General features: G+C 40.8%; 1 protein-coding gene across 1 annotated transcript in view; it reads left to right on the top strand.

Moving 5' to 3' along the window:
• Positions 1-14773, top strand: part of LOC125457206 (adhesion G-protein coupled receptor G7-like) — a 71864-nt gene that overhangs the window by 14163 nt on the left and 42928 nt on the right. The window contains 3 exon segments of the mRNA XM_048541112.2: positions 812-909; positions 3515-3651; positions 8828-8935. Coding sequence (XP_048397069.2) covers positions 812-909; positions 3515-3651; positions 8828-8935 — 343 coding nt within the window.

Below are 14773 nucleotides of genomic sequence, written 5' to 3' on the forward strand. Positions count from 1 at the left end.
AAATGGGTCCATCGATCAAATCTGTCCATATCAACCATAATCCCAAACCAAACTAGAACCACTTGCCTCCAAACATTTCTTATTCATGTATTTTTCCAAATCTCTTTTAAATATTGTAATTGTACCTGCATCCAGCACTTCCTCTGGAAGTTCATTCCACACACGAACCACTCTCTGTACAAAAAAGTTCATGTCTTTTTAAAATCTTCCTTCTCTGACCTTAAAAAATATGTCCCCTTGTCTTCAAATCCCCCACCTTGGGGAAAAGATACCTGCCATTCACGTAATCTATACCCCTCATGATTTTATAAACGTCTATAAGGTCACCCCTCAACCTCTTACACTCCAGTGGAAAAGGCCACAACCTATTCAGCCCCTCCTCATAACTGAAACCATCCATTTCTGTCAACATTCTGGTAACTACTAAATATTGCTGAAAAAAAAGATCAGAAATAGGGAAACCTGTGGTGAGGTAAGCCATCTTCTGATTCTACAAAACTTTGCAATCACAGGGCCAAAGCCAGGATTGTGATGGAATACTCAGTCTCCCTTCTTAAGAGTCAGGACCCTCATCTCAGAATCAACTACCTCACTCTCCATCAAAGTAACTTTGTGGCTGTTCACCCTGCAGGTTGTATATACTGCTGCTGTGGGTGTCCATGGTTGTAGGGATAAATATTAAGTGCAGTAGTTGGGTTGTAATCAAGCAAATTGCTCTGTTCCGGATGATGTTGATTAACTTGGCAATAAATTTGCTTTGAAATGGTTGGATGAATCTAAACATCTCTGGTTTTCGGTTTATGATTTACAGGCGGCTTCTTTGGCAATAAATACAATCAGTGAACTTCTCAATGTTAATGAAACAGCATTCACTCCCACAAACAAAGATATCTTTAACATCACACAAAGGTGAGGTAATCTTCAGGTATATGCATCAAGAATCAATGTAATGAATCTTTGTTAGTGTTGAAAACACCATCTCACAACACTAGCTCGCGAAGGAAAATGGTGGTTCAATGATTTTACCAGTTGAACTGTGTGGGAGTTATGGCTGTCCAGTAACAGTGCATTTTATTCAAATGTTCAGTGTATGTACTATTGAAAAAAGAATTTGTTTGATGCTGAACTTTTCATAATGTAAACAGTGAAAGAAACGTTTGTAGCTGTTACATTTTTCAGACTCAATCACATTGAACAATGAATATCTAACTTATATACACTTTTGGACAAAGTTTATCTCCCACTCTCTGAGGAGACAAGAAATAAAAAGCAGACACCCTAGAACTGTAATTGTGCCCCATAAGTGAGAACTGGTAGAATGCTCAGTAATCAACAGTATAATTTATTCATGTCAACATGAAGATTTGATAGAAACTCATTAACAGGAGTCAATGGCTGAGAATAATGACGCATTGGCTACTCACCTTTTTAAGAGGAAATTGTCATAAAATGGGTGGAAAGGTCCAGCCAAAGCACATAGGTTGTCTTTTGTTACTTAATAGGCTCTGGCCCTGGTGTCAACAGGAGGAGGACAATCCTATTCTTTAAGAGTAGAAAGTTCTGCAGGTAGTACTCTGCTCCAATTAAAAAAAAACAAGATATCACAGATGTTAGAAATCTGAAATGAAAAGAGAAAAGACTGGAAATATCCAAAAGTGCAGATAATATTTTGAGAAAGAGACAGAAAAACTTCCCATGACTTACTGTGAGAATTGGACATTGGACAAGACATCACCAGTTTGAAATATGAGTACTTTTTCTTTCTCCACAGCTGTTGTCTGACCTGTTGAATATTTGTAGCATTTTCTGTTTTGACTTTCAGTCACACTGGTGACATGGAAATTTTGATATTTGTCAACTTGCCTCTGGGAACCAGTGTTGACAAATGTTTTCACTGTGGCCTGGGGCCAGGTTAGAATCTGTGCCTGATTCCTAATAGTTTGCCTGTGTGTAACTGTTCCAGTGAGGCAGCATCTTCAATGTCTCCTAATCAGAAAATATAAGGTCATCTAATCCTAAAGGGTTGTTCTGTCATTAGAGAGACATGGCAGGTGATGAGTTTAACCTGAGAGTCACCACACCTCAGGCCAGGAAAGTGGTTGAGAAGGTAGGATCTATCTTAGCTGCTTCAGCCAGTGTGGGAATTGAATACCACACTATTATCAGCACTCTGCATTACAAACCAGCTAACTGAGCTCAATGTCTGTAGAGTTAAACAAGAATCAGTGTATTTAACCAAAACAGTGAAGATTTTCAGATTCATATATCTTCTAAGAAAACTCGAGGTACTGTTAATTGGCATTGTTGTTTGGGCTTTAGTTAGGTCAAGAATGCAAAGGTTTACACCCTGCAGGATCAAAGCTTTAATTAAAGTCGAAACAATAATGCCTAAATGTTGACCCTATGTGTATGTATTTTAGAAACCAAAGAGCTTCTTATTAAATCTGTGAGTGAAATGCACTCTTTATATTTATTCCTTGTATAGGGACAATGAAACAAACAAATGTTATGGTTCAAGAATACAATAAATGCTTTGCTGATGACTGTGGCTTTCATACACTGCTGATAGTGTCAGTCAAATTTCACCTCAATCCACCTCAAAAGTAAAGGCAATTTGATGGCAAATAAACCCACTAGTTTCACACTTAAAATGTTGTATTTGCTGGTGGTAGTTATTGAAAACAGATGTTACTTTAGTAAATCTAAGACAGATTGTGAGCTCCAGTTTCACCAGCTTTTGCACCAGTGACATGTAATCTGAACACAAACTAATAACGTGACTAAAAGATTACAGCATAACTACAGTGGGCTGAACTTTTGCAAAGTCATGGAGACTCTGCAAATCTTTAAAAATGATCAGTTTATGGGATTTCTTGCTGCAATTCTGGTGTTCAACTTCTTACTGGCTTGGATGAAGGGTGTTTTGGCATGTGAACTTGTTTTTCTGTCCTGGCTGGTTCTATTGTGGTGTAGGCATGTCCTAGACCTCCACAACTGTTATGAAGTCCAAACAAGTTCTGAAAGGTTCATGGCTCACAGCCCTTTGGAATTGTCATGAACCATAGTATCGATTCAGAAACCAAGAATCAGGTGCTGCCACCTACAGCAGCAGACTCTGCTTCTACTTTCTGTATGGTCCTGTTTGTCAACATTTTCAACCAGCTTGGTGCTGTTCCCTCATAATTAGCATTAGATTTAAAATTAAAATAGAATTAGAATTTGATTTATTGTCACATGTACTCAAGTTCAGGAATACCGGAGTACAGTGAAAAGTGTATGAAGTCCCCATTCTCTGCACCATCTTGGTTACACACTTGATTACAAAACTGGAATAAAAAGGAACTGCAGAAATAAAGGAAACAAAGCTAAAAAGATCAAGAAACATCATTCCATATTTTATATAACACGGCGTCACCCCAGCCAGAATGAGGCCGTGAATACAGCTCTATATGTATTTGTGTATATGTGTTTCTAATACTTGCAAATAAAGTACTTATTTTGCTTTTCATTCCAGTGTTACAGAGATTTTAGGAGCTGTCCTCACAGATTTAGAAATTAATTTCAGTCAGGTGGTCCAGCCCAACCTTGCAGCTTCATCCATCATATTAGAGAATGGCACAACACATGGAATTATGCTGTCGGTATTAAAAGGTATGGCTTTACTTGATCTTATTTTTACTACAGGATACACAGTCATAGAGCATCTACAGAAGAGTTTTTTTTGGATAACAAAAAACTTTATTGCATGGTAGTAATAAGTATAACTACATTTGATCAGGTAAAATTTGTATAAATGATTTGGATGTGAATATAAGAGCTATAGTTATTAAGTTTGCAGATGACATCAAAATTTGGGGTGTAGTGTACAGCAAAGGTTACCTCAGAGTACAATGGGACCTTGATTAGATGAGCCAATGGGCTTAGGAGCAGCAGTTGGAGTTTAGTTCAGATAAATGTGAGGTGTTACATTTTGGAAAGGCAAGTCAGGGCAGAACTTAATTACTTAATGGGGTACAGGTTCATTGTTCCTTGAAAATAGAGTTACAGGGAGACAGGATAGTGAAAAAAGGTGTTTGGCACGCTTGCCTTTATTGGTCAGTGCATTGAGTGTAGGAGTTGGGAGGTTATGTTGCAGCTGTACAGGACATTGGTTATTTTGGAGTACTGTGTTCAGTTCTGGTCTCCCTTCTATAGGAAAGATGTTGTGAAACTTGAGAGGGTGCAGAAAAGATTTACAAGGATGTTGCCAGGGTTGGAGGCTTTGGGCTATACGGAGAGGCTGGATAGGCTGGAGCTATTTCCCCTGGAGCAGCAAGGTTGGGGGGTGGCCTGAGATGTTTATAAAGTCATGATGGGCATGGATAGAGTGAATAGTCAAGGTCTTTTCCCCAGGATAGCGGAGTCCAAAACTAGAGGGCATAGGTTTAAGGTGAGTGAGGAAAGATTTAGAAAGGATCTAAGGGGCACTTCTTCGCGCAAATGACGGTGCATATATGCAATGAGCTGTCAGAGGAAGTGGAGGAGGCTAGTGCAATTACAACATTTAAAAGCCATCTGGATGGGTATATGACTAGGAAAGGTTTAGATGGATGTGGGCTAAACGCTGGCAAATGGGACTAGATTAATTTAGGAAATCATGGACGAGTTAGACTGAAGGGCCTGTTTCTTTGCTCCCTTCCCCATCCAAGACTCTAACTACCAGGACATTAGAGAGCTGGTATCAACTCCCACTGAAAGCTAAAGTTGAACTCCCTGTCTCTACTTGCAGGCTGTGAGTGACACATTGAGTAGAACCTATGTAAAATGAACATTAACTTTTTCAAAACCATGATCTAACTGAAGATCCCTTCCCAAGCATTCTGCTGTACAGTTAACCTACTGTGCAATCTTGACTATAACATTAGTACATTTAGTACCAAGCCAAGTCTTCTCAAGTCACTGACTTCACAAATACAAGCAGGACACAGAAACCATAGAAATGAAACAGCACCATTTGGCCCATCTTGTCTATGCCATCCTAAAAACACAGAGATAACCTTTCTAATCCCATATTCATGCATGTGGCCCATAGCCCTGCAGCTTACAGAACTTAAAGTGCAGATCCAGGTACTTTTTGAAAGAATTCACAGTCTCTGCCTCCAACACGAACTTAGGCGGCAAATTCCAGACACCCACCACCCTCTGTGGAAAAATGTTTTTCCTCACGTGTCCTCTAATTCTCTGCCACATAGCTTGAACCAATGACCCCTGGTTTTTGAACTTTCTGCCTGCTCTATCTCTACCTCTCACTTTTTAGGATACCTCAATTATACAACTCTCAGCCGTCTCTATTCCAACGAAAACAGCTCCAACTTCTCTAATTTCTCCTCAGAGCAACAATTCTTTAGCCTTAGTAACATTTTAGCAAATATTCTTTGCATTCTTTTCAGATCAATTATGGCCTTCCTGTAATGTGGTGACCAGAACATTTCACACTTTTCTCAGAATGTACTCTCTTCGGCTTTCGAAGAATGGTGGATCTCTTGCTTGAAGATTGTGGACCGTGGTTATGGTGTATTGATCATTACATCTGGGTCCTTTGAAACATTTCTTGGTGTCTTCATATGTAATCTGAACAATTATTTCTTCTTTTTAAGTTCTGCCATGAGTGAATGAGAACTTATAAAGGTTGGCCTTTGACTAGATGGTTGACTACAGTTTTACTGCTGGTCCAGTCCTTTAACTACTGTTTGCTTCTGGAGCAGTGGTATAGCACATTTTGTACATGGATCATGTGTTATGTTGGAACTTGTGAGGCTCTTTTTGACTTCTTATAGAAATTGAACCCCAAAATGAATGCTGACTCAAAAGTGAGGAGCATTGATTGTGAATTTTGCCAGCTATGTCTGTTTTTATTAAAATGCTCTTAAAGTGATACCTTCATTTCTTTATAAGCATTTTCTTTGCTCTTGGATTTCCTTTTTTTCATGGTGGGGCCCAAACCCTCACCATTTCAACCATGTGATTTTTTTTCCCAGTATGTATTTCAGGCATTTGCCACCTCTCCTATTTCTGGTATTGGGTAAGTGTTGGATGAGGTAGTTTGCTACCACCAATCCTCCTCTTTGTTTTGGACCTATCCAGTGATTAATGGCGAAAAATACACCACTGTATGGTATCTTTAGAAGACACATTGTTTTACGTAACTTGAAAGTCTATAGCATGATAGCAATAAATATGTTTGGTAAGGTATAATTATTAGGATTTTATGAAGCATGATATGTGTATATCTGCACCTTCCCTCCAAAAGCTAGAGTAGAACTCCTTGTCTATAGTCACAGATTGTGTATGATATCAGTAGAACGGGTGAAGCCAATACCCCTTTAGATGATAGACAATACGCCTTCAGAACTATTACCTTATACAATATCATCCCATTGTAGAAAAGAGGGAGATTGTTTTCCAATCAGGTGAAAAAATGAAGAAGAGCCAAGAAGTGGGAAGTGTGTGCTAACCAACTGGCATTGCATTGTTACTAAAACAAAAGACAGCACTACCTATGAATTTTCAGCAAATTCTCACAACTCTTCAGCTATTTCATCATATGGGCCTTTTTAGTATTATGCTCCCAACTGATGGTAATACTAGAAAAGTCAGATGCCAAAGTAAGATCTGGTTAGAAAGACCATATGCTTTATTGTTCTTTTACAGAGATAGTAGGAACTGCCGATGCTGGGGAATCTGAGATGACACGGTGTGAAGTTGGGATGAACACAGCAGGCCAAGCAGAAGAGTCCCGATCTGATACGTCAAGCTTTCCTGCTCCTTTGATGCTGCTTGGCCTGCTGTGTTCATCCAGCTTCACACTGTGTTATGTCCATGCTAAAGCTCCTTGTTCAGCCAGGACAGCTGCAATCTGTTTCTTTTTGACAAATTTATGCATTAACCCAGTGCTATTTTCTTTGATTAATGTCTCTTCCTAGGACACTTAAACAATATGCTAACTCGTCTCACTTACTACTGGATTTGAGTTCTTTATACTCATATCTTCAACAGCTTTGTAGGATATCGTTCCTTTTTGATGCCTCCACAGCCTTCTGCTTCTGAGTTGTCTCCTAAGCAACTCAAGATTTTTACCCAGCCCTGATGGCTTGGTCTGCTAGTAACAGCATCTCTGCTGTTAAGGACTTCGTCTGTCTGACTGAATTGATTTCTTTTTCTGAATGAAACTGCTTTCAAGCCCTTCTCTCTCTTTCTTTCTGATTTGTAAACCTCAAGTCAACAAATACTTTTCTGATGAAGGGTCGAGGCCCAAATCATCAGTTTTTGTGCTCCTGAGATGCTGCTTGGCCTACTGTGTTCATCCAGCTGCACACTTTGTCATCTCGGATTCTCCAGCATCTGCAGTTCCCATTATCTCAAATACTAGAACAGTTACCTTCTGGGGAGATAAGGGGCAGTAGGGAATAGGAAGGGTCTAGGCCCGAAACATCAGTTTTTGTGCTCCTAAGATGCTGCTTGGCCTGCTGTGTTCATCCAGCTCCACACTTTGTTATCAGGGAATAGGGGAATGTGGTTTGCTAGACGAATAGCTAAAATTATGTGACTTCTTCAACATACCTAGTGATTTTAGCTCTCTGTTCGAAATTACTTCCTGACTTTAAAAAAACAATCAAACCTTCAAAAAGCTGAAAACTAAAATCTATTTTCCTTCACTTTAGAATCTAAGTTTCCAGATAAGAATACTATATTATGAGCCGTTATCACATCAGGAATAGGTGATTTTCATTCATAAAGCTCTTTGTCCACCTTCTCAATCTGTGTTGAAACCTGGAGAGACAGAAAGATATTGATGAAGAATTAATAAAGAATGAGAAGTTTGAAGAGGTTCAGAAGTTACTGAGGAGAAATAAATTGAAGAGAATGAGGGGGCCATAAGTAAACTAGGAGGGAGAGAGAAGATAGGCAGAAAAAACAAAAAAGAGAAAAGGCAGAATTTAATGCCCACAATATTTACGCAAAGTTCCAATTTTTTAAACATAAGAACACAAGTTTATCACCCAAGGAAAATAAACAGTCAAAGTTATCCCCAAAATATTTCAGAAAGATCTTTACATAAACAGAAAAACAAAAGTTTTAATCTTTTTCCTCAAAGCATCCTGTGAAGTATCACTCTTATTTCAGATCTTACATAACTGACTCTACCCAATTTTGCAGACCTAGAGAAAATTTTCCAGTGTTGTTGGTCTTAACCTTTATTCCATTCAATTAGCTTGAAAAAATCTACACAAATGCTCACAGATTGGAGGCTTTATAAACCAACTTGCACTTCTTTTGATGTGAAATCTGAACTGAAGAAAACCTGTTTCTTCTAAAGTGAGCTCAAGTTGTTATCGATCCTTGGTCAGTTTTTTCTGTGTGTCACGAAATTTCAACTTTGCAAACCCTTCATCAATTAAATCCGCAGGATTATAATCCAAGTATTAATTTGGGTTATATACTTGTTTGAAAATAATATAGTTAGTTCACTGTTCCAAATATCCTTCTGACATCATAAACCAAAACAGTCATCTTCATAGAATTAAAACACACATCTATTTTACTTTCATGTTCAGATCTAAATTCCAATTGATTGCAATCTATTATACACTTTTTATCACAAATGCAGTCAACATTAGATCACACTAAATTCCTACTAATCCAAGGTTACTCCTACAGATATGCCCCCAAACAACTTCAAGATGAACCATTGTTATCTGATACTTTTTCAGATTTTACTGTGCCCCAGCAAGATGAGAATATTTTAAATTACTGACATTTCTGAAATTATGCATTGTCTCTATTACAGGGTGTGATGACACTTTAATGTCAAAGCGAATTGAGTTGAACACCAATGCCACAAAGTTCTTGCGCCATACAAATGCAGAAGTTCAAATGTTTGTCAATGTTTCCACAAGTAAGTATGTAGCTCCCTGATTTCTTCAGAGAAGCCATTTTAGTAACTCATAAAAAAACCTTTTGAGAATTGTTTTTCATTATCCTGGACTTTCAGATTTCTGAGTTATGAATAATAATGATGTAATTAGTTTACAACAACTAACTTAACATGCCCAAATCAGTCAGGTATAGATGTTTTCCACTACAATTCCAGGTCATTATAGTCTTTATGTAGGTGTGATTAATGCACATGTTGAGGTTAATGTCTCTGAAAGGTTCAGGTTTTACAGGACAGCATCAGGGTGTAGAAACAGAAATTTCCTTTTAGGCTGAGGAGGGCTGGCAGCTGCCACACCAGTTGAGCCTTTCCAGCAATTTCTGTTTTTGTTTCTGATTTCCATCATCCACAATTCTTTTAGTTTTTTTTATCAGGGCATGGAATTGAGTTCAGAGTTTCCTTTGATTATTGTTGCCAAGGGAAGACTGAGGAAAGGAGATGAGGGGTAAAACATTGATGATAGGGGACCACTGGCAAGCAGGTTGTGATTAATCTTCTGCCTCCCAAATCAGTAAAAGGATCTGATTTAGCGTTACTTAAAACTGCTTCCAAATTTCAAAGTAGATTACTTCAACGGCATCTGCTATCTTTCACACAGGTTTGACACATTCTGTGCACTGTAGCCAGGGCCCACAATGCTACAGTGTTTTCTTCCCTAGCAGCAAAGAATTTCTATAGAAACAGTACAGCTGAGAATTTGCTGTGCATTTGTGTAATTGACTTTGAAACAGGAAAATGACTTTGTATAAAACAAGGAACTGTGGATGCTAGGGGTCGAAAACAAAAACAGAAATTGCTGGAGAAACTCAACAGGTCTGGCGGCATCTGTGGGAGGAGAAAAAAGTGAATAATTCAGGTTTGATGACTCTTCTTCAGAACTGATAGCAGCTGGGAAAAAGTGGTATTTATTCTGAAGATAGGGGTGGCAACACACCATACCAACATTTCTGCCTCAGGCCTGCTGTAGTGCTTTAGGAAGGCTTAGCACAAGCTTAAAGAACAGCATTTCATCTTTAGCTTGGGGACCCTAAGGTTCAATGCCAAGTTCAATGTTTTACAAAAACTGGAAGAACTGAGGATGCTGTAAATCAGGAACAAAGACAAAAGTTGCAAGAAAAGCTCAGCAGGTCTGGCAGCATCTGTGAAGAAAATAATCAGAGTTAATGTTTCAGGTCCGGTGACCCTTCCTCAGACCAAGTGTTGCTGGCCTGAAATGTTAACTCTGATCTCTTCTTCACAGATGCTGTTAGACTTGCTGAGCTTTTCCAGCAACTTCTGTTTTTGTTCCTGATTTACAGCATCCTCAGTTCTTCCAGTTTTTATTTAGTATTTAACTCACCGCCCACATCTCTTCTAGGCATGCACACCTTGAAGAAGTTCTGCTCCTCTCTCCAATGGGATTTCCGTTCCAATCTTTCTTCTGCACCACCAACATTCATTTCACTGTTACTCCTGGTATTTGACTAAGTATTTGCTAAACCTCAATTCAACAGCTATATCACATTCCTCAGTGACTGCCTCTGGCTTCCAGCTGGAGTTTCATCCCTCATGTTTTGCATCCTCCCAGAATCACAGATATCTCCATGATGTTCAACGTTCCACAGACAGCTGCCCTCACTGCACCCTGAGATCTATACTCAGTGTCATGCAGAGTCATATGCACACTCTTGATCACTTTCTCCAATAGCATCGCATTGTGCTGGCTCAGGGCGACACCACTCCGCAGTTCCACTTCATCTTCCGGCTCATTCTTTTCCTTTCAGGTATCAAGGCCCACAAAGATGCAACAACTCCAAGATACCCATCGCCTTCTGGAACCTTTCACTTCCGTCTTTCCTTCTGATTCCATTCCCTCTCCTAAACCCACTTCCTGTCAAGTATTCACCGTCTCTCCTAACCTTCCGCTCTCCGATGATGAATGTTTTGTACTCAGCAATGGCCTCAGCTTTATTGCTCTGCATGCCCACCTTAATGAATTTCAGGCACGACATGACATCAAACACTTCTTCCATCACCTTCGCTTCTGTGCCCATTTCTTTGGACAAGAGCCCTTTTCCCGTCCCACAGACTCCTTTGCCCAGTTCCAATACTGTCTCTCCACCTGTACCCCAGCCTCTGGCCTTATACCTGCACTCAGTCTGTTCATTGAGAACTGTTGAGATGATATTGGTTGCCTCAATATCTCTGCCCCCCTCACTAAATCCAACCTATCTCCCTCCAAACTGACTGTACTCCGTGCACTTAGATCTATCGCTGATTGTGTTCTTAAGTCTGCCAACAAGGGTAGCGCTGTTGTAGCCTGGCACACTGACCTCTACATTGCAGAGGTTGAGTGCCAGCTCTCAGATACCTCCTCCTACCTTCCCCTGGACCATGACACATCAGAGCATTGTATCTTCTTTGGCAACTGATCTCATTTCATCTGGTGACTGCCCCACCCCGCCCCCCGTCCAAACAACAACTGCTTCCAAGCTGATTGAGCCCCAGCCCCACACAGCTCACTTCTACCTCTTTCCAAAGATCCACAAACAAGACTGTCTGGGCAGACCCATTGTTTCAGCCTGCTCCTGCCCCACAGATCTCATCTCTTCCTAACTTGACTCAGTCTTTTCTCCCCGGTCCAATCCCTGCCTGCGTACATCTTTGATTCCTCTCACCTTACGCAGGTTTCAAAACTTACAGTTTGCCGGTTCCAGCCACCTCCTCTTTACCATGGACGTGCAATCCCTTTACATGTCCTTTCCCCACCAGGAAGGTCTTAGGGCTCTTTGCTTCTTCTTGAGGCAAAGATGCGAACAGTTCCCCACCCACCATTACCCTCCTCCACTTGGCTGAGTTCATCCTCACCCTCAACAACTTCTCTATTAACTACTGTCATTTTCTTCAGTTTAAAGGAGTGGCCATGGTTACCCACATAGAACCTAGTTATGCCTGTTATTTCATGGGGTACATGGTACATTCCTGTTCCAGTCCTATTCCAGCCTCCACCCACAACTCTTTCTCTGATATATCAATGATATCATCAAAACTGCTTCCATCACTCGTTCAGAATTGGAGAAGTTCATTCCAATTTGCTTCCAATTTCTGCCCTGCCCTCACTTTCACCTGGTCTATCTCTGACTCCTCCTTTCCCTTCCTCGACATTTCTGTTTCCATTTCTGGGGATAGACTGACTGCTAGTACCCACTATAAGCCCACTGACTCCCACAGCTACCTGGACTATACATCTTCTTACCCTGCTTCCTGTAAAGAATCCATCCCATTCTCTCAGTTCCTCCATTGTCATTGGATATGTTCAGATGAGGCCAACTTCGACCAGGGAGCCTCGAAAGTGTTCACCTTCTTCCTCCATCGAGGATTTCCCAACACCATAGTTGACAGGGCTCTCAACCAGATCTGACCCATCTTCTGCACTTCTGCCCTCACCCCTTCTCTTTCTTCCCACAACAGTGATAGGGTTCCCCTTGTCCTTACCTACCATCCCCCCAGCATCCACATCCCGAAGATCATCAGATGCAATTTCCACTACCTCCAGTGAGATGCCACCACCATATTCCCTTCCCCTCCTCTGTCTGCCTTTCACAGGGACCGCTCCCTCTGGGACACCCTCATCCACACTTCCTTCATCCCCAAAACCTCCACAGCCCTACGGCACTTTCCCTTGTAACTGGGGAAAATGCACCACCTGCCCATTTCCTCCTCCCTCCCCAGTATCCAAGGGCCCAAACATACCTTGCAGTGAAGCAACATTTTACCTGAACTTCCCACAATCTGCATTCTACTGCACTCGCTGCTCACAATGTGGTCTCCTCAATATTGGGGCAATGAAGAGTAGACTTGGTGACCGCTTCGCAGAACATTTACGTTCTGCTTGCAAAAAGACCCCGAGCTACCTGTTATAACAAGGTGTAGAGATGAACACAGCAGGCCAAGCAGCATCAGAGGAGCAGGAAAGCTGACGTTTCAGGCCTAGACGCTTCTTCAGAAAAGCATCAGCTTTCCTGCTCCTAAGATGCTGCTTGGTCTGCTGTGTTCATCCAGCTCTACACATTGTTATCTCAGATTCTGCAGCATCTGCAGTTCCTACTACCTCTGAGCTACCTGTTACCTGCCACTTTAACACACCACACTTTTCCCTAACCAACATCTCTGTCTTTGGCTTGCTGCAGTGTTCCAACAAAGCCTAACACAAGCTGGAAGAACAACACCTCATTTTCTGCTTGGGGACCCTGCAGCCCTCTGGACTTGATATTGGGTTCAATAATTTTAAGACCTAAACTCTCCATTGTCCTAGGCCCCTACCCCACACACCAGGCCTAGTTACCACATAACCTGCCATTACACACAACCTATTAAATAAAAACCAAAAGAACTGTGGATACTGTAAATCACGAACAGAAACAAAGTTGCTGGAAAAGCTCAGCACTTCTGGCGGCATCTGTAAAGGGAAAAACAGAGTTAACATTTTGGGTCCGGCAACCCTTTCTCCAAACTACACATCTCCTATTGTTAGCCACTAACAGTCCTCATTAACGACTATTAGCCTCCTAGCCAGGTCATTATGGCCTCCATTGTCTATCCACCTGTTGTTCTCTCTCTATGGGCTCTATCCCATCATTTACTCCCTACCCCACCCCCCTCCCTATTTTCTGCATATAAACCAACGTTTTACCAGCTACCAAAAAAAGGGGTTCTAGCGAAGGATCACCGGACCCGAAATGTTAACTCTGATTTTTTTTCTTCACAGATGCTGCCAGACCTGCTGAGCTTTTCCAGCAACTTCTGTTTATGTTCAATAACTTTACAGCTTAATCCCATCCTTCCATGTTTTTTAAGCCCTCCCGCATCCTGGTCCTGCATGACATGAGTTACTTTCAGTACAGCGAACCCATTCTCACCACTCTTTGCCCTTTATCACATGATATGGGTTACTTTCAGCACAGCAAACCCATTCTCACCACTCTTTGTCCTTTATCACATGATATGGGTTACTTTCAGCACAGCAAACCCATTCTCACCACACTTCGTCCTTTGTCATATGACATTGATTACTTTCAGCAAAGCCTACCCATTCCCTCCTATTCTTAGCTTTCACTATCACTTATTCGGGTTACTAACAACATTTCCTTTGTCTGCATAACCCTTTCATATCTCTCTCTCAGGGTCCATCCTCACCTCTCCTCTCAATTCCGCCATCACTCCACTGTCTTTAGCATATCACTTTTCTCGAGCTACTATTCAGTTCCGATGAAGTGGCACCAGACTCATTTTGTTAATTCAGTATTCTCCCCACAGATTCTGTCAGACCCGTTGAGTTTCTCTCACAATTTCTGTTTTTGTTTCAGATAGTTTTGTATGGGAAGCAGAGATAAATCGGAATACTCTGCATAAAGTAATACATGGAAACAGATATTTTGGCCCATCTAGCCAAAACCGAGCCAGAATTTACTCTCGATTACAGCAATAGTTTAGACAACATTTAAAATCCATCCTTTTCTCAGATATCTATTCAAACTAATCTCAAATATCCTAACTAAAATTAAACCCACAGCTGCACAGCTCTCTGTGTCAATTGTTCTTCCATGATTAAACTCATATCTTTCTTTGTCTTCATACTTCTTCATACTTGGGCAGCATCTTAATGATGGTGTATTGTGCAAAACTGAACAAGACATACTGTATTCTAATTGAAATTCTGCCCCAAGTCAAGCAATACCACCTCAAGCAAAATTCCAAGATGAGATCTAAACAAGCTAAAGTTGTGTTGCAAGTCATCCTTGGTAAAGATGTTTACTTTAT

Source organism: Stegostoma tigrinum, chromosome 12 (assembly GCF_030684315.1).
Source record: "Stegostoma tigrinum isolate sSteTig4 chromosome 12, sSteTig4.hap1, whole genome shotgun sequence".
In the NCBI taxonomy this organism is placed as follows: domain Eukaryota; kingdom Metazoa; phylum Chordata; class Chondrichthyes; order Orectolobiformes; family Stegostomatidae; genus Stegostoma; species Stegostoma tigrinum.